The sequence below is a fragment of the Mustelus asterias genome, chromosome 5, assembly GCF_964213995.1.
Source record: "Mustelus asterias chromosome 5, sMusAst1.hap1.1, whole genome shotgun sequence".
Lineage (NCBI taxonomy): Eukaryota > Metazoa > Chordata > Chondrichthyes > Carcharhiniformes > Triakidae > Mustelus > Mustelus asterias.
In genome coordinates this window covers 116665242-116690577 of record NC_135805.1, presented here as the reverse complement: position 1 = coordinate 116690577, position 25336 = coordinate 116665242, and the positions used below count along the sequence as shown (strand labels likewise).

General features: G+C 42.3%; 1 protein-coding gene and 1 pseudogene across 4 annotated transcripts; one reads left to right on the top strand and one right to left on the bottom strand.

Moving 5' to 3' along the window:
- Nucleotides 1-521: 521 nt before the first annotated feature.
- Nucleotides 522-20070, top strand: tmem14a (transmembrane protein 14A). 4 transcript variants are annotated; one of them, XM_078213243.1, is made up of 5 exons: nucleotides 522-604; nucleotides 4684-4768; nucleotides 6605-6706; nucleotides 16212-16299; nucleotides 17017-18959. In XM_078213243.1, the coding sequence occupies exons 2-5, from the start codon at nucleotides 4693-4695 to the stop codon at nucleotides 17054-17056; spliced, it is 306 nt and encodes a 101-aa protein (XP_078069369.1). In that variant the 5' UTR covers nucleotides 522-604; nucleotides 4684-4692; the 3' UTR covers nucleotides 17057-18959. The 4 variants fall into 4 exon arrangements, with proteins under 4 accessions (XP_078069369.1, XP_078069368.1, XP_078069367.1 ...); XM_078213242.1 differs by lacking the exon at nucleotides 522-604 and adding an exon at nucleotides 615-904; XM_078213241.1 differs by lacking the exon at nucleotides 522-604 and adding an exon at nucleotides 903-1038.
- On the bottom strand, nucleotides 5883-6012 carry LOC144494518 (U2 spliceosomal RNA; annotated as a pseudogene).
- Nucleotides 20071-25336: the final 5266 nt, after the last annotated feature.

The window sequence follows — 25336 nt, the reverse complement described above, 5'->3', positions numbered from 1 at the left end:
GAGCGTCCTACTTATCATTGTACCATTGTATCATTTGCACATTGGTTGAGGTTGAGTGGCCATACTAAATTGCCCCTTGCCTTTTTGGTCCTCCTAAAATGCATCACCTCACACTTGGGGTTAAATTCAATTGTGTAGTGGTTATCATGTCTGCTTTACATGCAAAAGGTCCTGGGTTCGATCCCATTGGGATCAATGTTATTGGGGTGCCGCTGTGGCACAGTGGTTAGCACTACTGCCTCACAACACTGGGTTTAATTCTGACCTTGGGTGACTCTCTCTGTGGAGTTTGCACATTCTCCGTGTCTGTGTGGGTTTCGTCCAGGTGCTCCGGTTTCCTCCCAGAGTCAAAAGAATTGCAGGTTAGGTTGAGTGGCCATACTAAATTGCCCCTTAACATCCCAAGATGTGTAGGTTAGGGGGATTAGCAGAGTAAATAAGTGGGGTTCCAAGAAAAGACATTGCTCATGATCTTGACCTTGATCCTAGCCAAAAAGCTCAGCTTTCACTTACTCTCTCTCACTGGCCGGAATCGTACCGCCCAGCCCACCACGGGAATTGGAGCGGGCGAAGGGCGGAACATGAAAAGGTCCATTGACCTCAGGTAGGATTTTACGGTTTCGGAATGAGCTCGGCCGTAAAATCCCATTCACTGTTTCTGTGCCTTCGCGCTCTCTCTCATGCTGTCTCTTACACTCTGTACACCTCTCTCTCAATGTCTCTCTGCTTTCACTCTCTTGCTGTCTCGCGATGCCTTCTCTCTCTCATGCTGTTTCTCTCACTTCACTCTCTTCATGCTGTCTCTCTGTGTCTCTGCCTTCACTCTCATGCTCTCTCTCTCATGCTGTCTCTCTGCCTGTCTTCTCCCTACCCTGACACACCTCCTGCCCTCTGGTGGTTGACGGTAAGAGTTTTAACGGTAACGACAGAGTTAAAGGCGGAACGAAAATTTAAAACACAAATTAAATTTGACACGAGAGCGAAAAATAACAAAGAAATACGGTCAGCGGAAGCATAAACAAAATAAATTAACACAAGGTGCAAAAACATCTCTTGCGAAATAATTAATTTGTTGCCAATATGGCGTCGAAGCTGTGGTGAAATTTGGGAATGTTGGTGTAAATTGAAGAGAAAGACGGAATAAAGCAGCAGTGGCGGCGGTGGGAACGGTAGCGGGGACAGCAGCAGCAGCAGCACCGTGTGTGTGGGGGAGAGCGGGCGACAGGCGGCAATCTCGGAGCAGAAACAGGGAAAGGTCTGCTTTCTCTAGTGGCTGCGGGAGATTTCCAACTTTAAACCCATTGTGGTGTTTGATATAAACATTAGTGAGAGAATGTCTGGGCTGTGTGTTGGCCCGCTCACATTGTAATACTGGCTGTACATTGTGGGGCGACCTTTACACGCTCTGGATATTGTTTAAATTGAACAATGTCATTCAGGCCTCTTTTAGGATGAGGCTGCATGTTGTTATTTTTAATTCCCGTTTTAGCAGGCGGCGCATTAGCAATGCTGCTCCCGCGGCATTTTGTGAGTGCAGTCCAGTTGCCACCAGGAGGGATGTTAACTCCAGAGCTTGTTTTCCAATCTGCTCAGTTCAGCTTCTTTCCAGCAGCATTGCTGTCCTGTCTTTGGAAAGTATGCCTCCCCTGCCTAATGATCTTTCCCCTCCCCTCAAGTTTCTGTCGTGTAGCTGGTTGTTGTGGAAATGCCATGTTTTAGCAACCAGTCTGAGAAACCTGATTGAAATGATTTATCCACCACCCCCAGGGCCTTCCAATGGATTTTGAATGCTTTGTACAAATGAATTGTCGCTAACTAATCTGCTAACCACACTATAAATTACCTTCTGATCGGTGTGTTCTTCAGGCAGAGTAAGGCCAGGCCCATTATATCTTGTAAATTGTATTGTGGGGTTGCTCTGTAACAATGTTTGAACTAGTCCAGTATCTGAGGCTGTGTTGTGTGTCCTCTGTTGTCTCTTCACAATGGTTGGGTGACTGTGTGGAGTTTGCACGTTCTCCCCGTGTTTGCGTGGATTTTGTCCGGGTGCTCCAGTTTCCTCCCGCACTCCAAAAATGTGCAGGATTGTCCATGCTAAATTGTCCCTTAGTGTTCAAAGATGTGTAAGCTCGGTGGCTTAGCAATGAAAAATGTGTGGGGTTACAGGAATATAGTAAGAAGTCTCTCAACACCAGGTTAAAGTCCAACAGGTTTATTTGGTAGCAAATACCATTTGCTACCAAATAAACCTGTTGGACTTTAACCTGGTGTGTTGTGAGACTTCTTACTGTGTTCACCCCAGTCCAACGCCGGCATCTCCACATCATGACTACCATCGTTACAGGAATATAGCAGGGGAGAGGGCCTGGGTGAGATACTCTATCAGAGAGTTGGTGCAGACTCGATGGGCCGAATGGCTTCTTTTCCACTGTAGGGATTCTGTGATTCTATGAAAAATGAGCCATTTGAGTTCTTCACTGTGGCTATATCACAAAAGGTAGGTAGGCTGTTGGCAGTCAAACTCATGATTAATGGGAACTCATTGGAATTTGTTTCATGGCCTTGGGGGTTCGCAAAGGACTTTTCCAGATTCTTTATCCCTGAATTTGCCTTTCCATGAAGATTCCACAGCGGCGGTTGGGAGAATACACTGGGGCACGTGACTGTTTGGGATAGGTTTTTGATGGACCACTGCCTGATCTTTTTTCCAGACTGTACTTTGATATTTCTGAGACCCACAGGGCTTTAATTATAGCCTGTGTTAGTGAGATGGAAGAGAACCAAATGAACCAGTCTCATTTTAATCTGCCAGAGAATTAGAACCAGTCTCATTTTAATCTGCCAGAGAATTGTGGGGGGGGGGGGGGGGGGGGGTAGATGAGCAGATTTCCTGGTGTCCTTCTGGGCATCCCTTTATAGCTTGCACAGTTGTGGGATGCAGACAGAGTTTGGATTCTGTGCAGCTCCTTCCCTTTTATCTTGCAGTCCAATAAAGGGAAAAAAATGGAAGCCACGAGGAAGCAGGATTATCCAATTCAGCAATTGAAAGGTCTACGATCTTGGACTACTGCAAAATACTTGATACAGTGGCATCATTTGCTTTTGCAAATACTCTGGACACTTTAGTTTTGTGGAAATTGACCCATGCTACTCCATACATATTGATGCAATATTAGGACCCAGAGGTGTAATAATAATAGTCATGTAATCTGAGCTGAATATTTGTGTTTTTCATTCATGTGTTTATTGAACCTCTTCCAAGGCAGGCTGTGCAAGCAGTTGATGTAGGATCAGGTACACATTGTTAAACTGGGTGAACATCTAATACAATTGTTACGACCAAACTGTCAAGAGTTCACAGAGCTGAATCCAAGGGCCTATCTTTGTCTGAAATAACAAAGCAAACGTTGTCCTATCTCGAATAAGTGGGTTTTCTTAGTTGACAGAAACCATCGTGTTTAAATCTATCCTTTGGCATTTCAGATCTGTTTGCTGCAGCAAAAACTGTCACAACTTTCTCTTGAACATAAGTTGACTGCCTTCGTGGTCTTCCTATTTCAATAGAATTTGGCTAGGTTAAAGCTTTTCAAAAGATCTTTTGCCGTCCACAGATGGGAATCAAAGGACTTTCTACATGAGGGGTGAGAGGTGTTTTTCTACCTTGAAAAACGAGCAAGCTGCTCATTTATTTATGGAACATATTTTCTACCCTTTGTTTCGGTGCCTTTTCTTAAAAATACTTGTGTAGCAGGCCTTAAAGGAGATCTATACCTTCATCTTCCTGTAGGAAATGCCTTTCTCCTAGAAACACTGACCACAGTGGCATGTCTGAAATCAGGAACTGACCTTGTACAGAATTGTTGATTTAGCTCCATGTCACACTTCCCTGGTGCAGCACATTGCAGCATTCTTGAGAGGGGCTCTTGAGTACGATATTGTTTGGGAGTGATCCTGACAGAATGTTTTTGAGTGCTATTTTAAAGTTTCTAGCCTGATTGAATTGTCCTGGAGTCTCTGAGAAATAAAGGTTAATCTCCCAAACATCACAGTGGGGTCCCCAGGAGAAAAATTGTAATTTTTGTTTTCATTGAGCACTTTCTTCTGAGTTAGAAAAACATTGGAGATGAGAAAAATTATTGTTCGGGTGAGACTGTTGGAAGCAGAAAGTCTTGTAGTTAACCTCCAAAAATATATCCAACCAGATTTTGGGAACTTAGTACCATGAAACAGGATGCAGTTTGAGCTATGGTTAGTTGCTATGTAACTATACATTCCCTGTACAGTCCGAAAGTTATATCCTGCTAGTTGAAGCAGTACGAGTATAACATCCTACAGGATGATGGAGCTCAGGTGTCTTATCTTATTCCCGACACAGCATGTCCTTGGACTACCAAATGAGGAGGTATTAAGCATTCTTGATACTTTCCCACAGAGGAAAAAAGGGAATTTTACTCAGGTCATGTTTGTGCATCTCCAGTGACTAACCAAGTGACATTGACGGAGGCCTGGGAACAGGCCACCCAGCTGCCCTCTTGGGGTGGACCCAAATAGAAAATGCAGTAAAAACAGAACGCTGTTGTCTCTGCTGCATTTAATCTTTTGTTTGTGTTTCTTTTTTAGAAGTAAAAACTGGTATCAATGATAAGACTTTTCTTTCTTTTCCCCTCCTTCCTACCCTGTTAGAATTGAAGAATGCCTTTTGATTGGATCAGCTATTCCTATGCTGCTATCGTGACTGTGGGTGGCATCCTAGGATATGCCCGGAAAGGTATGGATGTTGTTAACGATTCTTGGTGTTTGATATTTCATAAGATGAGTGCAGATAAGTGAGACCATTGCATTCTAACTCATCCATCTAGAATAAATTACTTGTAGAATCTTGAGTGTTGAGTGCCTACCTTTGGAAGATTTTTTACCTCTAATGCCTTTATTACTTTGAGTCTTTATCATGCGTGGAATTTCCTACCATATTCCTAACATGCCCTTTGCTGGTTTGATTTTACCATATCTTGTTCTACTGTTGTAACTTGGTTTGAAGTAGTACTCTGGATTTAGTTATTATCACCCCCTTACTCTTCCTTATAAAAGCATTGGTGTTAATTTCCCCATTGCCCATTATCAGCATTCATTGGGAGCTCTGAGATTTGTTAGGCCACTGCTATTTGCTGTTGCATTATGGAAACCTTTGTTTGGTACACTAATTGCCGCAAAAAAGGTGAAACTTTTTCAAACTTAATTTTACTCAGGAAATGTTAAAACTAGGAAAAAAGAGTTATATTTTCTTTACTAAGTTGGATTCTTACCCCTGTTGTCAGAGATGGAAGATTCTGATTAACCAATATACAATCTTAATTTTTTAAAATACTTTTCCAATTCAATCAAATCAAATCCAATTCAGAGTCTCAACAAGTTGAGACATTTCCGATCCAGGCTGACAAGACAGGGCGGGCGACTAAACCACCCTGTCCTGGGCCCGATCTACATGAGCCAAGCTGATTGGAGAAGGGGGAGGTTCCTCCTCCAAGACTTGGGCTCATTTGCATCTTAGCCAAAAGGCCGAGATGCCGCTTTAAAAAATTGCTTCATATGAAACATATGAAGCCTCAGCGTAACCTAATGACCTCAACCAAGTGCAGCATCCTCTCCATGCTACACTTGATCTTAGCCAAAAGGCCGATCTTAATTTTTTAAAAATACTTTTCCAATTCAATCAAATCAAATCCAATTCAGAGTCTCAACAAGTTGAGACATTTCCGATCCAGGCTGACAAGACAGGGCGGGCGACTAAACCACCCTGTCCTGGGCCTGATCTACATGAGTCAAGCTGATTGGAGAAGGGGGAGGATCCTCCTCCAAGACTTGAGCTCATTTGCATCTTAGCCAAAAGGCCGAGATGCCGCTTTTAAAAATTGCTTCATATGAAACATATGAAGCCCCAGCGCAACCCCATGACCTCAACCAAGTGCAGATCCGATACTACACTTGATCTTAGCCAAAAGGCCAAGAAAGGCCGATCTTAATGCTGCAAGTGCTGTGACAATTGAATGATTGCTCTAGTTGTAGTTAAGAGCAGATAATGTCAATTAGGGAAAGTTTAGTACACCTCTATAAGAGCCTGTGATCTCTCTAAAGTGTTATTCTTTTGATTTATCAATTAGCTTGTTTAATTGGCTCAACCTAAAATAGTATAAGAATTTGTGGTGGGGCAAGACTGAAAGAGGAAAGTTGTCTTATACTCATGTCAGACTGGGTTTTGTGAACAAACCTGTGTAAAAGACAGATAGGCTCCGGTTTCTTCCTTTGCCAGGTGGACGTTCAGTGACTGCATTCTATCCAGTTATGTTTGGTTTCAAATTTATTTGTAAACTTTATCATAATCTTCATTCTGACTACATTCCCCCATCCTCCTCCCAATCAGTGTAACTTTGACAAAAAGGTATCTGAGTTTGGTAAGAATAAGTCAAATACGTTGTACTTCTGATTAACTTAACAATAAGGTATTATGGAACGCATTTGCTGATTATTGAATGACTAATAAGAAGATGCATGGAGCCAAAAGCTTTGAGGGGGGAAAATCAAGTAACTTGTACTTTTCTTTTCCTAGGGAGTGTGATGTCTTTGATATCTGGGCTGTTTTTTGGATCTCTCGCAGGATACGGTGCTTATCAAGTTTCAAATGATCCACAAAATGTGAAAATCTCCTTGTGTAAGTTCCTGAGCTTTCTGTTCTTTTTATGTATAAAAAAGGCTCCCCACCCCCCCCCCCCCCCCCCGCCGGTTTCCAATCACAGTTCACGCACCAGAAAGTTTACTCATCTACAAGTTAGCATATGTCAGTGCAGGAGACAATATAAGGGCGGCATGGTGGTTAGCATACCACAATGCCAGGGACCCAGGTCCGATTCTCGGCTTTGGTCTCTGTCTGTGTGGATTAGGCATGTTCTGTCAATGTCTGCAAGAGTTTCTTCCAGGTGTTCCTCCCACAGTTCGAAAGCAGTGCTGGTTAGTTGCATTGGCCATGCTGAATTCTCCATCAGTGTACCCGAACAGGCACCGGAGTGTGGTGACGAGGGTATTTTCACAGTAACTTCATTGCAGTGTTAATGTAAGTCTACTTGGGACACTAATAAATAAACTTTAATAAATTGCTTAACTTCAGTCACACACACGCACGCTGCACCAACAACTCTCACTTTGCTAGATGTGTTAGTGAATTAGTAGAAGGAAGGTTAAACTCTCGCCTTTTCCACGTAGAAAGTGTGCACTGCACATGTGCCATTTCTGCACATGCACAAGTTCACTGTTCGAGATCATGCTTTGTGAGTTTTCGCAGGAACAGAACCCCTGCGAATGACGGAGTTGACTGTAATTGCCGATCCAAAATATAGTGAATTGGTGACTATTTAGGTCTTAATTTTTGGGGGTGTTTTGTTTCTATTTCCTCCTGAATTTTGAAGGCCAGCACTTACAGAGAGTCCTTGTCTGAGTGGCCACTTTGCACATGTGAGCTGTTTGACCTGATTTTGAGGGTTGTATCAGAATTGAGCCACATCCTGGCCTCACGTAATTTGCACACACACACATTTCTACATTAGATTGTGCACAGGAGCAGGAATCCTGCAAACGACATTCAGAATTAGAATCCTATGGATGGATGAATTAAAATCATCTTTCTGGGCACCAATCAGGAATCAAGACGGGTTCTATCCCTGATTGTTTAGGTCTTTCCAACACAGTCCACACTGGGCAGTGCATCATCTAACAGTGCTAGAAAATAAGCTTTTTTTTGCTTGAAATATAAATCTGTCGTCAATTCCAACAAATTGATTTCATCTATTTTTAATTGTTTCATAGTCTGGTGCAAAAATGTAAGGATGCAATCCTAGTGAGTGAGATATGAATATTGTTACGCTTTCCATAATGTCTGTGTATTACTCTCCAGCCTCTTTTAAAGCATGATATTTGAAATTAAGGAAAGTCACATATAAATTTAAGTTTAAGCTTTGTTGTGTACCTGCCGTGCCCATTACAACTGGTGGTTTATCACAAATAAAGCGCAAGTCATAGCTAATATTGATCATTGCCTCTGCGTCATTTCATATTTATATACCTGGCACAACTTTGACCCCTTTAAGTTTAGCATCCCCAGGAAGTAATTTACAGCCATCAACATTTGAGACGACTTCAAGTAAAACCATTTGTCTTGATTTTGTTAATGATCCCATTTGCCTCAATAAATGAACCCAACTGAAAATTGAATTACTTAATACTTTATAATTTTGTTTCTGGTTTAGAAAAATAGTGATTCTGTTTGTCCAGGTTCCTGCAGTTCATCGCCTACAGGCTCAGCCCTAGCTTCAGATCGTTACTCTTTACTGTGTCAGTGCGATCATTTCAATTTCTTACGATGGCATAAGACAGCTTCACTCGATGAACTTTATGATTAGGGTCACATCAAGGGTAGTTTTTTTTTGGCTCCAAGGAGGTCAAGAGTTATGGGAGTAGGGCAGAAAAGTAGTATTGAGGCAGATCTGAGTTGAATGTCAGGGCAGGCTCAAGGGGCTGTAGGGCCCCACTGCTGTGCTTACTTATTACACTTTTATCCTGATAGGAACTAGATTGAGGCTGGCAAAACTCATTTAGTGCTCACAGCTCACATTCAGGCGATCCGTTCATATCATCAGTCTTGGACGGAATTAAAAGCAGATCCAGAAGTTGGAAGTCCAGAGTCTCCCTGTCTGTACCCACCACCTGCTCCACAGCAACCCTTGCCCAGCTTCCTAAAGTATTCAAATATTTTAACTAATCGTCAAATTAAAATGTCATTCAGCAAATCTTTCAAAACTACTTTTCTAGCAACCACCAATTTTAGAGTTTGTGTGCATTTTTTAAAAAAGAGAAATACTTTTGCTGTTGTTTTATCTAGAAGATATTCAATTGGGGGAAGCAGTGGCCTAGTGGTATTATCGCTGGACTATTAATCCAGAAACTCAGCTAATGAACTGGGGACCTGGGTTCAGTAGAGGGTTGGTAGGAGGAGAGGTACTCAATACAATTAATGTTACCAGGGAGGCAGTGCTTGGTAGACTAATGGGACTGAAGGTGGACAAGTCCCCGGGCCCGGATGGAATGCATCCCAGGGTACTGAAAGAAATGTCAGAGGTAATAGCGGATGCGTTAGTGGTTATTTATCAAAATTCGTTGGATTCTGGGGTAGTGCCGGTGGATTGGAAAATGGCTAATGTTACGCCGCTGTTTAAAAAAGAAAATAGACAAAAGACGGGTAACTACAGGCCGGTTAGCTTAACGTCTGTAGTTGGGAAAATGCTGGAATCCATCATTAAAGAAGAAATAGCAGGCCATCTGGATAACAATGGTTCGATTAAGCAGACGCAGCATGGATTCATGAGGGGAAAGTCGTGCTTGACGAACTTGTTGGATTTTTATGAAGATGTGACTAGTGCGGTTGACGGAGGGGAACTGGTGGATGCGGTATTTTAGGATTTCCAAAAGGCGTTTGATAAGGTGCCTCACAAAAGGTTGCTGAAGAAGATTGGGTTACACGGAGTTGGGGGTAGGGTGTTAGCGTGGATTGGGGATTGGCTATCCGACAGGAAGCAGAGAGTCGGAATAAATGGGTGCTTTTCTGGTTGGCAGATGGTAACTAGTGGCGTGCCGCAGGGATCGGTACTGGGGCTTCAACTATTTACCATTTATATAGACGATCTGGAGGAGGGGACTGAGTGTAGGGTAACAAAGTTTGCAGACGACACAAAGATAAGTGGAAAAGTGAATCGTGTGGAGGGCGTAGAAGGTCTGCAGAGAGATTTGGACAGGCTGAGTGAGTGGGCGAGGATCTGGCAGATGGAGTATAACATTGACAAATGCGAGGTTATTCACTTTGGAAGAAATAATAGCAAATTGGATTATTATCTAAATGAAAAAAAATTACAACATGCTACTGTGCAAAGGGACCTGGGGATCCTTGTGCATGAGATGCAAAAACCCAGTCTGCAGGTGCAACAGGTGATCAAGAAGGCAAATGGGATGTTGGCCTATATCGCAAGGGGGATAGAATATAAAAGCAGAGATGTCTTGCTGCATCTGTACAGGGCATTGGTGAGGCCGCAGCTGGAATACTGTGTGCAGTATTGGTCCCCTTATTTGCGGAAGGATATATTGGCCTTGGAGGGAGTGCAGAGAAGGTTCAGCAGGTTGATACCAGAGATGAGGGGTGTTGATTATGAGGAGAGACTGAGCAGAATGGGTTTGTACTCGTTGGAATTTAGAAGGCTGAGGGGGGATCTTATAGAGGCATATAAGAATAATGAAGGGGCTGGATAGGGTAGAGGTGGAGAGATTCTTTCCACTTAGAAAGGAAGCTAGAACTAGAGGGCACAGCCTCAAAATAAAGGGGGGTCAGTTTAGGACAGAGTTGAGGAGGAACTTCTTCTCTCAGAGGGTGGTGAATCTCTGGAATTCTCTGCCCACTGAAGTGGTGGAGGCTACCTCGTTGAATATGTTTAAATCACAGATAGATGGATTCCTGATCGGTAAGGGAATTAGGGGTTATGGGGATCAGGCGGGTAAGTGGAACTGATCCACTTCAGATCAGCCATGATCTTATTGAATGGCGGGGCAGGCTCGAGGGGCTAGATGGCCTACTCCTGCTCCTATTTCTTATGTTCTTATGAATACCACCATGGCGAATGGTGGAATTTGAAATCCAAGAAAAAATATCTGGAATTAAGAATCTACTGATGACCATGAAACCATTGTCAATTGTCGGAAAAACCCATCTGCTTCACTAATGCCCTTTAGAGAAAGAAATCTGTTGTTCTTACTTGATTAATCTACATGTGACTCCAATGTGGTTGACACTCAACTGCCCTCTGAAATGGCCTAGCCAAGCCAGGTTCAAAGACAACTAGGGATGGGCAATGAATGCTGGCCAGCCAGCGATGCCCATGTCCCATTAATGTATTTTTTTTAAATGTGAATGACACCTTAACCAAAACAAATCATAGAGCAATGCAGAACTTGAGTTACCACCGTTGTGATGCAAGTGTTTTGATCTTGCTTTAACCACTGTTTCTTGGTGTGTTTCTGTGGTGATGTTAAAAAGTGCATGATATTATCTTAAAGCTCATATGCAACTGGCAACAAACCAGAAAACAGCTTCAAAAGTAAGTCGTTGTTAAGGGAACCTATTCATAGAGTCATAGAGGTTAAGAGCACGGAAACAGGCCCTTCGGCCCAACTTGTCCATGCTGCCCCTTTTTAATCACCCCTAAGCCAGTCCCATGGTGCTTAGCATTGCTGCCTCACAGCGCCTGGTAGCTGGGTTCGATTTCTGGCTTGGGTCTCTGTCTGTTCTCCCTATGTCTGCATGAGTTTCCTCTGGGTGCTCTGGTTTCCTCCCACAATCCAAAAGAAGTGCTGGTTAGGTGCATTAGCCATGCTGAATTCTCCACCAGTGTACCCGAACAGGCACCGGAGTGTGGCAACTAAGGTATTTTCACAGTAGCTTCATTGCAGTGTTAATGTAAGCCTATTTGTGACACTAATAAGTAAACTTTAATGAATTTCTTAACTTCAGCCACACACACACTGTACCAACAACTCTCACTTTGCTAGACATGTTAGTGAATTAGTAGAAGGAAGGTTAAACTCTCGCCTTTTCCATGTAGAAAGTGTGCACTGCACATGTGCCATTTCTGCACATGCACAAGTTCACTGTTCGTGATCATGCTTTGTGAGTTTTCGCAGGAACAGAACCCCTGCGAATGACGGAGTTGACTGTAATTGCCGATCCAAAATATAGTGAATTGGTGACTATTTAGGTCTTAATTTTTGGGGGTGTTTTGTTTCTATTTTCTCCTGAATTTTGAAGGCCAGCACTTACAGAGAGTCCTTGTCTGAGTGGCCACTTTGCACATGTGAGCTGTTTGACCTGATTTTGAGGGTTGTATCAGAATTGAGCCACATCCTGGTCTGTGTATTACTCTCCAGCCTCTTTTAAAGCATGATATTTGAAATTAAGGAAAGTCACATATAAATTTAAGTTTAAGCTTTGTTGTGTACCTGCCGTGCCCATTACAACTGGTGGTTTATCACAAATAAAGCGCAAGTCATAGCTAATATTGATCATTGCCTCTGCGTCATTTCATATTTATATACCTGGCACAACTTTGACCCCTTTAAGTTTAGCATCCCCAGGAAGTAATTTACAACCATCAACATTTGAGACGAATTCAAGTAAAACCATTTGTCTTGATTTGTTAATTATCCCATTTATCTCAATAAATGAACTCAACTGAAGATTGAATTTTATAATGCTTTATAATTTCATTTCTGGTTTAGAAAAATAGTGGTTCTGTTTGTCCAGGTTAATGCAGTTCATCACCAACAGTCTCTCAGCCCTAGCCTCAGATTGTTACTCCTTACTGTGTCAGTGCGATCATTTCAATTTCTCACGATGGCATAAGGCAGCTTCACTCAATAAACCTTACAATTAGGGTCGCATCAAGAGTAGTTTTTTTTTGGCTCCAAGGAGGTCAAGAGTTATGGGAGTGGGGGTGGGGCAGAAAAGTAGAGTTGAGGCAGATCTGAGTTGAATGTCAGGGCAGGCTCAACGGGCTGTCGGGCCCCACTGCTGTGCTTGCTTACTTACACTTTTATCCTTATAGGAACTAGATTGAGGCTGGCAAAACTCATTTAGTGCTCACAGCTCACATTCAGGCGATCCTTTCGTATCATCAGTCTTGGACAGAATTAAAAGCAGATCCAGAAGTTGGAAGTCCAGAGTCTCCCTGTCTGTACCCACCACCTGCTCCACAGCAGCCCTACCCTCACCTCCTTTGCCCAGCTTCCTAAAGTATACAGATATTTTAACTAATAGTCAAATTAAAATGTCATTCAGCAAATCTTTCAAAACTACTTTTCGAGCAACCACCAATTTTAGAGTTTGTGTGCATTTTTTTAAAAAGAGAAATACTTTTGCTGTTGTTTTATCTAGAAGATATTCAATTGGGGGAAGCAGTGGCCTAATGGTATTCATAGAATCATAGAAACCTTACAGTGCAGAAAGAGGCCATTCGGCCCATCGAGTCTGCACCGACCACAATCCCACCCAGGCCCTACCCCCATATCCCCACATATTTTTCCCGCTAATCTACGCATCCCAGGACACTAAGGGGCAATTTTAGCATAGCCAATCAACCTAACCCGCACATCTTTGGACTGTAAGAGGAAACCGGAGCACCCGGAGGAAACCCACGCAGACACGAGGAGAATGTGCAAACTCCACACACACAGTGACCCAAGCCGGGAATCGAACCCAGGTCCCTGGAGCTGTGAAGCAGCAGTGCTAACCACTGTGCTACCGTACTGCCCACTGGACTATTATCACTGAACTATTAATCCAGAAACTCAGCTAATGTTCTGGGGACCTGGGTTCAAATGCTGCCATGGCAAATGGTGGAATTTGAAATCCAATGATAAATATCTGGAATTAAAAACTGATAACCATGAAACTATTGTCAATTGTCGGAAAAACCCATCTGGTTTACTAATGCCCTTTAGAGAATGAAATCTGTTGTCCTTACCTGGTCTGATCTACATATGACTCCAGATCCACAGCATTGTGATTGACACTCAACTGCCCTCTGAAATGGCCTAGTCAAGCCAAGTTCAAGGATGACTAGGGATGGGCATTGAATGCTGGCCAGCCAGTGATGCCCATGTCCCATGAATGAACTTCTAAAAAAAAATGTGAATGACACCTTAACCAAAACAAATCACAGAGCAATGCAGAACTTGAGTTATCACAGCTGTGAGGCAAGGGTTTGATCTTGCTTCAGCCACTGTTGGTGTGTTCCTGTGGATGGTGAAATGTGCTTGATCTTGCCTTAAAGCTTATGTGCAACTGGCAACAAACCAGAAAACAGCTTCAAAAGTAAATCGTTGTTAAGGGAGCCTACTCAGAGTCATAGAGGTTAAGAGCATGGAAACAGGCCCGTCAGCCCAACTTGTCCATGCTGCCCCTTTTTTAAAAAACCCCTAAGCTAGTCCCAATTGCCCGTGTTTGGCCCATATCCCTCAATAGACAGTTATATGGGTAAGATAGATAAACGCTTTTTAAAATACAAAATTGTACCCGCCTCTACTACTACTGGCAGCTTGTTCCAGACCTTTTGTGTGAAAAAATTGCCCCTCTGGACCCTTTTGTATCTCTCCCCTCTCATCTTAAACCTATGCCCTCGAGTTTTTGACTACCCTACCGTTGGGAAAAGATATTGACTAGCTGATCTGTGCCCCTTATTATTTTATAGATCTCTATAATATCACCCCTAAGCCTCCTATGTTCTAGAGAAAAATGTCCCAGTCTACCCAGGCTCTCCTTATAACTCAAACCATCAAGTCCCCGTAGCATCTTAGTAAATCTTTTCTGCACTCTCTCTAGTTTAATAACATCCTTTCTATAATAGGGTGACCAGAACTGTACACAGTATTCCAAGAGTGGCCTTACCAATGTCTTCTACAACTTCAATAATACGTCCCAACTCCTGTATTCAATATCCTGACCAATGAAGCCAAGCATGCCGAATGCCTTCTTCACCATTCTGTCCACCTGTGACTCCACTTTCAAGGAGCTATGAATCTGTACCCCTCGATCTCTTTGTTCTGTAACTCTCCCCAACGCCCTACCATTAACTGAGTAAGTCTTGCCCAGGTTTGATCTATGCATCACCTCGCATTTATCTAAATTAAACTCCATCTGCCTTTTGTCAGCCCATTGGCCCAATTGATCAAGATCCCGTTGCAATCCTAGATAACCTTCTTCACTGTCCACTATGCCACCGATCTTGGTGTCATTTGCAAACTTACTAACCATGCCTACTATTTGATGTCCCTTTGCCTTCCCACAGACTCCCCCAATTAACTGTTGAAGGTTCCTGCCTGATACCATCAAAATTGGCCTTGCCCCAATTTAGAATTTTAACTTTTGAGCCAGACCTATCACTCTCCATAGTTATCTTTAAAATGAATGGAATTATGGTCACTGGCCCCAAAGTGATCTCTCACTAACGTTTCTGTCACCTGCCTGTCTTTATTTCCCAAGAGGAGGTCAAGTTTTGGGAGGCTTTCAAACTGTGTTAACTAGGGTTCAGGGTAAGCAAATTCCTCTTAGAGTGAAGGGTAAGGCTGGTGGAAGTAGGAAAGCCTGGATGACTCGGGATGCTGAGGTCCTGGTCAAGAAGAAGGAGGCATATGACATGCATTGGCAGCTGGGATCAAGTGGATACCTTGAAGAGTATAGCAAAAGGTGAGAAGTGATGTTCCAGACGGATTGGTGCTGGGGCCACTGTTGTTCAGAGTTTACAATAAAGATTCAATTGGACTCGTATTAGAAAGAAAATGGAACTATTCAACTATCCTGTTCTTCACTCCCCTTGAGATAACAAAAAGTAATGATAGGGTCAACATAAACAAAATGTTTCAACTTGGGCACAAAACTATTATGAGGAATGTCATCAATAAATCGAGTAATAAATTCAGGGAATACTGCTTCACTGAATAGAGTGGTTAGAATGTGCAAGGAGTAACTGATGCAAATTACATAGATGCATTAAAGGGGAAGTATGAAAAGCAGATGAGGAAGGAAGGGAATAGAAGGATTTGCCATTAGATGAAATAAAATGGGAGAAGGCATATGGTGCATAAATGCTCAAATAGACCAGCTAGGCTAATTGACCTCATCCTCTACTGTACAGTTGGTGTCATTTATACTGTGTTTTTGTTGATTCTTCAAGGAGAATTATCATTGCACTTGTGTTGTGAGCTATGGAATGGAAATGCATAAAAATGTTGTGAAATCATCAAAAAGAAAGCAAATACATGAACAAAACAATTTCACTGATCCTGCTTTGATTGGGCTGGGAGGAGAGATTATAGTATTGCTATAAACTGCTGCCAGACAGAATTTGTGGAATTAGCCAAAGGATATTCCAACTCTGAACTCAACATGCTAACAGCATTTCTAACAAGTGGTGATTCCAAAGTATTGGTGTCTCTGCGGTGATGTCCCTAATGACAGGAAGAATTCTAATAATCTGAATAATAATTATTGCATTTGTGGATAGAACTTGTAAATGCACAAATACCTACTGCTTCTGTTTACCTAAATAGTCTTTTCACTTCAACAACAGTAACTGCAGGAATTTTGGCCACAGTGATGGGAGTGCGCTATAAAAGATCTGGAAAGTTAATACCTGCCGGTATCATCGGTGGGATCAGGTAATACTGCTAACCTTATTTCAGACTTTGATTTAATGTTCAACAAATTAACTGGAGCTTTAACGTATCATGGCTAAGAGTTTGACACAAAACGAGAAAGTTCAGCAAACAATGAGAAGTACTTGTAAAACATAAAACTAACTTCAGGGGCAGAATTTTACATTCTCCCCAAGGTGGGTTCTGAGGTGGGATAGTGCAAAATTGAATGGGTGGAATTTCCAGTCTCCCCCAATCCCAGGCACACTTTCACACTTGGACAGGCAGTGGCTCAGGTGGGAAACCCGCCCATTCACCTATAAGGTCTTAAATGGCCACTTTATGACTATTCAAAAGGCCTTTAGACTGGTGGGAGAGAGTGCAAGGAAAGTAGGGAAGTGACATTTATGCTTTTTTCCATCTCAAGTGGACAGGAAGTAGAAGTAGGAGGCACCTCATTTTATGGGTCGTCTCAGAGTAGTGGTGCTGTTCCCCCCCACCCCACAGGACATTGGAGTTCCAGGACCCCTTCTCCCTGGGCTACCCCATGATGCTGTGCTTGCCCTCCCTCCCCACTCTTGGTTCTGATATGGTGTAACCCATCTCCCACCCTAGGCTAAGGCGGAGAGTGGCAGAAACCTTTGGAAACTCAAATGTAGTTTACATTTGTTGCCCTTATTACCATGCTGTCTAACTTTATGTGCAGTTAAATCTCTAAAATACTTTTCTTCTTCCTTGCAGCTTGTTTATGGTTCTACGACTGGTAATTGTGATGCTTTAAATCTACAATCAACTCACTACAATGTAATACAGAATTGTTATAAATAATGCTTTTGCTCTAGGATAATCTTTTAGATGGTAATTATTCTGCACAATAATTCTAGAGAAGTCAAACTTGATACAAAGTAACACTTTAATCATAGGGATATCGATTGTAGCAATAATTGTTCTCTGGTGTTTATATTATTTTGTGTACTAATGAAGCCGGGTCAAAGATGTAACAAACTAGCATGAATTCTCTCAAAACCTTTTTTAAAGATGGCAACAGTGATTCTGAGACTGTACAGAACAGATTTATGAACATTTCCAGATGTGTAGATGTTCAGATATTAGGGGACCTTAATATGTTTTAATCAATGTAGTACATTCCACATGCAGTTGACTAAACTTTTCTGAACTTATTGATTCATTTGAGACTTTGATTTTAAAACACAGCTGTGCCCTTTTTTTGTTCTATTGGCAATGAGTCTAAGGTGAAAATTAAAGGTGAACCTTAAAAAGGATTTGTAACCACAAACCGTCAGTAACCTATCAGTAGATTTTGGAATAGCATTCATTTCTATCCACCAAGTTCAATATGTGCCTGAACATTCTAATCATGGGTAAGTGAATAAGTAACTTAAAATCCTGCCAACGAATGTAAGATAAAACAACAAAGTAAAGATTAGAGCCTTTATTTTTAAGAAGTCTCACCACACAAGGTTAAAGTCCAATAGGTTTATTTGGAATCACGCGCTTCTGGAGTGCTGCCCCTTCATTAGGTGAATCTCAGGTGAGTCTCACCTGATGAAGGAGCAGTGCTCCGGAAACTCGTGATTTCAAGTAAACCTGGTAGATTTTAACCTGGTGTTGTGAGACTTTTTACCGTGCCCACCCCAGTCCAACACCAGCATCTCCACCTCACAGCCTTCATCATGGCAACATATCTTGACTAGAACATAAATTACATCATGACAATTATTAAAAATTAAAGAGATTTATTTAAGTGGAAAATGATTGACGTGCTCTTTTACAAGTAGCTACTGAAAGTACTCCTAGTGTCAGTTACAGGACAAAAATCTCACATTACTTCACTGTTGGTGAGTGAAATAAATGGTTCAGGCAAGTGCATTGGATTTCATCTTTGCGACTTGGTCAGACCCTGCTTCTGTGTACTACATTCAGTTTCAGGTTTACACTCTGTAGGAGTTCACATGTGCCTAACACTTGTACAAGAGAGAGAGAGGGATGCAAAACAATGCCATCTGTGCTGACCAACAAGATTATACCGCCTCTGGGCAATGCCCTGATGCATGTGCACAGGGAAGTCAATGTAGAGGGTGTTGCATATACATGTTCGTGATAAAAGACTGGGGCAGTAGTTAATGACAAAAGCGACAGCACTTGGTTGATGCATCAAGTCAAATAAACTTAACCGCATCATCCAACTGGCCTCCAAGAGAAGCCTACAATGCCCATACTTATGACTAATTTCTGCATCCCATGACATTGTGAAACAAAATTGCCGCACGGACAGTGGCAGTCATAATATAGTTTGAATGTAATTTCGTAAGTTGCGGGTATGGTGATTTATGATTTGCTGATGGTGTATGAATTTCATGCTAATTTTATGCTGACATAATTTAACTCATTCATTTAAATCACTAAATATAACTGAGTAGATGATTCCTTCCAATGCAATCAGTTTTCTAATCCCAGAAAGTCGTACTCTAATAAATGTGCTTTTGAGATTACCATTGCCTTTGTGAGAAATAAACCCATTATTTATTCAATAAGGATCCATATCTTGTATTTTCTTATCCGGACTGTTTTTCTTGATCTATAGACCTGTTGCAATAAAAAGACAGTTAAGTGTAACTTCAAACTAAATTGTTATATTGTTACATTATAAACTAAACAGGAATTAACTGCCTTGATTCTTGATTTTATCCCTCCAAAAGGCATGTAGACCAGAAGATACATTACTTTTTTAAAAATTACTAAATGGAAAAAAATTGCTTTTATTTAACATCTTAAACAACCATGGACTTTACAGCCGAAAATTACATTTCAAAATACTTCATGTGACAAAATGTAGGAAACATGACAGCTAAAGCAATGTTGTGATGACCAATAATATTTTTTCATATTTTTTTGAGGGTAGATACTGACCTAGGACCACACTGCTAACTTCTCTGCTCTTTGATATAGAGCAAAGAGACCTTTTTCTTCCACCTGATGATGGCAGTTGGGGCTTTGGTTTAAAATCATTAAATTATCATAGGTTATGACACTGAGAAAAGGGGTGATCAGTCTGTCTTTAAATAAAAGCAAAATACTGCGGATGTTGGAAATCTTAAATAACAACAGAAAATGCTGGATGAACTCAGCAGGTCGGGCAGCATTTGTGGAGAGAAACAAACTTAGCGTTTTGGGTCACATGGCCACCCCACTCTTGCTGTTTAGTTGCTCCCATTAACACATCATGCTAAGTCACCTTTTGCCTCTATCAACACTCTTAGTGACACCATTAACATTCCCTTTGTCAACATCTTCCTTGTCTCAACCTATCCCTAGTTTTCTATTCTGCCGCACCTCCTCTGCCCCTTTCCAACTATGATGTGGCAATGCCGGCGTTGGACTGGGGTGGGCACAGTAAGAAGTCACCTGATGAAGGAGCAGCGTTCCGAAAGCTCGTGCTACTAAATAAACCTGTTGGACTTTAACCTGATGTTGTGAGACTTCTTACTGTGTCTTTCCAACTATATAGTTCTTTAGTTCTGTAGAAGGGTCATTTAGACCCAAAGCGTCAATCCTATTTCTCTCCACAGATGCTGCTAGGCCTAGTGCATTTATCCAGCATCTTCTGTTTTCGGTCTGTCTTTAGAATTGTGCTGCTGTGTAATGCTAACCATTTCACTGACATTTGGCACTAGCATGGGTACCTGAGCAGAAGTCAGGGCACACTCCCAATTAACTTCCAACTGAACTTTGAAATATGCTGTTTGTGAATAAAGTGATGCTGTTTGTATACTGCACCGCCCACCTTTACTTTAGAGTTAATGAACTGCTCTTGTGGTATTACATCAACAGCAGAGGAAATTAGGTATTTAGAAAATTCCAAATACTCTTGGGTAATTATTAAAACATGAAGCCTGCATATAGTTACAATGACATCAGCCACTCCTTGATTTGTATGACCTCAGCATTTTGATGCACAGATACAGAGATGCTGCTACTTAGTATGGAGAATAGTACAGAAAAAGGGTATTCAACATATCTTGTCTGCACCCTCTTTTTTCCAAGAGAAATGCAGCTGATTCCACTACTCTTCCATAGAATTCCTATCGTGCAGAAGGAGGCAATTCAGCCCATCGAGTCTGCACCAATCACAATTCCACCCAGGCCCTATTCCCGTAACCCCACATATTTACCCTGCCAATCCCCCTGACGCTCGGATCAATTTAGCATGGCCAATCAACCTAACCCGCATATCTTTGGACTGTGGGAGGAAACTGGAGCACCTGGAGGAAACCCACGCAGACAGCGATCTGAGGCCAGAATTGAGCCTGGATCCCTGGTGCTGTGGGGCAGCAATGCTAACCACTGTGCCACCCCATATCCCTTTTTTCCTCCATCAAGGACTTATTCAATCCCTTTTGCAGGCTACTCTTGAATCTATGTCCATCACTCTATCAGGCAATGCATTTGGGAAAAAGAAAAATCCTCATTTGACCTCTGGTCTTTTTGCCAGTAACCTTAAATCTGCAATCTCTGCTTATGGTCACGTGAGTCATTGGAAATACTTTCTCTTTATTTACTGTGTTTTGAACTCCTCTTATCAAATCTCCTCTTTGCTTTTATTGCTGTAAGGAAAACAGCCCAATCTATCCACATAACTTTTAATTCCTCAGCCTGAGAACCATTCTAGAAAACTTTCGTGTACCCTCTTCAAAGCCTTCGCATCTGTTCTGAAGTGTGAAGGTTAGAATTGGACACATTGCTTCAGCTGGGGCTAAAGTAAAGTTTTATAGACACTTGTCAAGATCTCCTGGCTTTTGTACTCTATATCTCTAGGATTCCCCCCTAGGCTTTACTAACCTTTATTAACCTATCCTTCCCCTCCGTCTCTTCAAAGATTTGTGCATGCCTGTCTTTGTGGGTGGCACAGCAGTTAGCATCACTGCCTCATAGCACCAGGGACCCGGGTTCGATTCTGGTCTTGGGTGACTATCTGCAATGTGGCCAGGGATGGGATAGGGAAGGCCTGGGTGGATGCTGTTTCATACAGCCTGTGCAAACTCGATAGGCTGAATGGCCTCTTTCTACATTGTAAGGGATTCTATGGTTCTTGCACCATTCTTAAAATTGTACCATTTACCATTTGTTCTTGAGATATGGGCATCATAAACGAGGTCAACAGTTACTGTCAATCCACATTGTGCTTCTTGAGCTGCTGCCATCTGTGTTGAAGAATAGTTTGCAGGTTGTTGCACCAACACTGTTATCATGTACCAGGTGGTGAGGGGAGTGGGAAAATCGGCAGGGCTCGGATGGCACAGTGTGGTTACAAGCCACAATCGTCGGTTACAACTGGCATGAATTGTGTTTGTCCCGAGCCATGACAGGGGAGCTTCAGAGATTAGACACCAACCAAAATCTTCTGATCAGCTTTGAAACCATTGAATCCAGACAGAAACCTGGACACTTACCTGGATACGTTGAAAAAGACAAAATTTCTGACCCCACAATGCAGAAAAACTCCCCCAGCGTAGGAATCCACTCAGAGGGCAGTGAGGAAAACCAGCACGAAACCCTTTTGTAAGGGAAGTTTTTAAATGTCCTTTGTGAATGTTAGTCAGTGCGCAAGTGAGTGGATGAATTAATGAATGGATAGGGTGGGTGAGGTAGATGGGTAGAGTGGCAAGTGGGTGAGGTGACGTGAATAGGATGGCAGGCAGGTGAAGTGCTACGCTGTCAGGGCTTCAGGTAGGTACAGTAATGGATAGTTGGGTGAGTAGGTAGGTGAATCTAAGGGTAATCAGCTCGGGTCAAGAGTTGTTGTCCGGGCAGGGGATAGCAGGTTGGTCCGAGGGGTGGTGAGATCCAGTCAAGTTAGGTTGGAGGAGCCAGGAATCCACATAGGGGTTGTCAAGGTTTAAAAGGGAGGAACCATGAGATGTGTTTGTGATTGGGGGATCAGCTGCATAGTTAGCCAGGAGTTAGATTAGTGCTTTTCTGTCTAACATTACGAGGTAACTTACGCCGATAAGTATATTGAAATTATTTGAAGTCTCTGACTCTAGCTTTGAGTTGGAGATGCTTGTGGAGGGTCCCTGGGAGCATGGGAGTTGTCTATCGGAAGTTTACTTTCCCAAGCAATTCCCAAGGAGTCAGCTTCTGCAGAGTCCGAAGGTGAATCTTGGGTTGTCTTTCTGGTCTCCAATGGTCTGAGATTAAAAGCTCTGGGCCACTAATTCTGGTGGACTCCAGCCCAAACCTGGAAGATTTGGGGACCCAATTCCATAAACCTGCTCAGGGGGGAGTCCAGTTTGATTCCAGAGATAGCTTGAAGAATTCTAGGAGATAACAAGCTCACTCTTCCAGTTCTGGCACCAATAAGGCATTTAACAACATAAACAATCTCAGAAAATCAAGACTTTGGTTCAATAGGGCAACAGAATGAGTTTTAATTTACTCAAATTACAAGTTGCACAATCCTTTTATATCTTAACCTTGTGGACTTCTGCGCATTTAAAAAAATTTTGCGTCCCTTCTACTCCATCATATAATGTAAACTTTTGGACGCAATCTACAAACCGTTTCCACAGCTGGGGGAACTCTGACAGAATGAAGAGATAATTTTCTTCAATCAAGACAATCGCTGGCACATTTAAGATCAGCAAAACTGAGCTGGTCTCTGACGAAGAAACTCAACACATTAGCTCTATTCTCTCTCCACAGATTCTGTTAGATCTGAGATTTTCCAGCATTTTCTGTTTGTGTTTCAGATATTCACTTTGTTGAAGATAAGGAACTGCAAAAGTAAAATGCTGTTAAGTTTTATATTCGGGGTGCAAGCAACAACTGAAGTCCTGAAGCTTATTTAATCTTATTAAAAACTGAAACATCAGACTGCTCAGCAACCTGGATTGCTAAATTAATTTGCGGCTTGGGATGTGGAACAGAATTTAGGTAGAAGACTGACAGAAGCTAAGAAAATTTCCCCAGCTGGAGAATATTCCAACCCTAAACATTATTGATTCCAGCATAGATTGTTGCACACATGTTCTCTCGCGTAACTGAAGTAGCAGTGGCACACTCGTTCTTTAAAGAAGCTGTAGTAGAGGGTTAGACTGTCAATGTGTGTACCACATCGACCCAGGAAGATCCAAAATTCAATCCCCAAGTTAGACTCTCAGAATGATACAGCAACAAAAGGAGGCAATATAGCTTAACATGCATCTGCCTGCTCTTTAGTACAGCTATTCAATTTGACCAGTGTCACTGCTGTTTTCCCATGTAAACCTCCTTCACCAGCACCTGGAATTTTTCTAATTCCATTTTGATAGTTACTATGGTAAGCATCCTTTCAGAGCATAACAAATTGCTGTGCAAAACCATGCTTTCTAATCTGAGCTCTGGACCTTTTGCCAATCGTTTTGAATCTGTGCTCTCTGGTTACCTACCGACCCTTCTGTTAAAGGAAATTTTCACTATCAAAACTGGGACTGAATACCTTGATCAAAATTCCTCTTATCCTTTAGTGCCCAAAAGAGAGCAAACACAGATTCTCGCAGCATAACTGAAGTCCCTCATCCCTGCTACTCTCTCCGTGCACTTATTTGGCATCATTGTTAAAGTGCAGTGCCTTGAATTGAATACCATGGCCGGAATTCAGTCAACTTATTTCCTGTTGGATTGACAGGACATTTTCGAGCCTGGAACCTGACTCTCTCAATGGTGTGCCCAAGAGTTGCTTTTTATCAGGGCAAAGCAATTATCATCCTGCTTCCAGACTCTGCAACTAATGGTGGGGTGTTGAGGATGGAGGGGTGACCCTTCCATCCTGTCAAAGGAGAATTTCTCATTAAAAGCAGTAAAGGCCCCATGGCCTGGTTAAGGAGGCTTCACCAGCACCTGGACTTTTGAGGCTGGCACAACCACAGGATAGTAGAGAAGTCCGTGGAGAGTGTTCCCTGGGGATCCCACTCTTACCTGGAGCTCCTGCTGTAGAATCTGAGAGGCTGCAGTGAGGTGAGCTCTGACAAGGATGAGTGGAAGAGGACAATAAAGACAAAGGTATGTGGATGGAAGTGGTCAAACAAATCAGCAGCAGGTATGTGATCCCTCCAACCAGGAGACAGAGGACCAAGTAGATCTGGGACCTCAGTTGAGCAGCATAACGCTTTCACGTGACAAGCCCCACACTCTGACTTGCCCAGCATTCTCCAGAGGATGCCCTTTCTCTTACTAACCTGCAGGGGCAGCCTGCTGCTTCTTCAGTGCTGGTGGGCCTCATATTGGCCACTCAACTGAGTGCTCGCTCACCGTCCTTATTTCGACAACAAGTCTCCTGTCCCCAATCATTATTTTGCCAGATATTATATTTTGAGCAAAACAACAAAGTCTTTTGCTGCAATGCTGCAATATGGTTCAGTGTCAGCAAAGAATGGAATTGATCATGCTGTCAAATTTCAGTCGTCAAACGATCGTAGCTGTGACGTCAGTCTGCAGAAATCTCATCAATTGTTCAAACAAATAAATATCTTAATACCAGACCAATGGCATTAGATTGGCATGGAATAGAAATTGAAGCATTTAACAGACATAAATGTTTAAAGATCTCTTTAGTCGAGTGCTACATAATACCACACAGATGAAGAGCAATAATTACATAATGAAGCAGCTTGGAAGCTACCAAATCTGGGATAATTCTTGGTCAGACCATAATAAAATGAAATGATGCCGATAACACCTCATAGGATGGAATATAGTGAGCTTTAATATGTAAACATCTTGTAGCCAGAATGCCTAACAGTCACAAAATAGAAACAGCAAACAGGATGAGATTGGCTGATTTAAGAGGCATAAGGAATGATAGGAAGCTCTTGTACACAAAACCATCCAGATTTGTGGGAATTGGCATGCACAGATAACATTAAACAGAGAGTGCAGCAAACTTGGCTTGTGGAGGGATCATTACATGGAGAAGACAGAGATTATTAAACAGGAATTAAACCTTGTAGCGATTCCACTATGCTAGTATATCTTTCTGAACAGCAAGTGAGCTGACAGCCGC

Excerpts from the sequence above, each read along its gene's own strand:
- tmem14a (XM_078213240.1), top strand. The coding sequence starts at position 4,693 with ATGCCTTTTGATTGGATCAGCTATTCCTATGCTGCTATCGTGACTGTG. Across the intron at positions 6,707-16,211 it reads AAATGTGAAAATCTCCTTGT|TAACTGCAGGAATTTTGGCC; the intron begins GTAAGTTCCTGA and ends CTTCAACAACAG. Across the intron at positions 16,300-17,016 it reads GGTATCATCGGTGGGATCAG|CTTGTTTATGGTTCTACGAC; the intron begins GTAATACTGCTA and ends TCTTCCTTGCAG.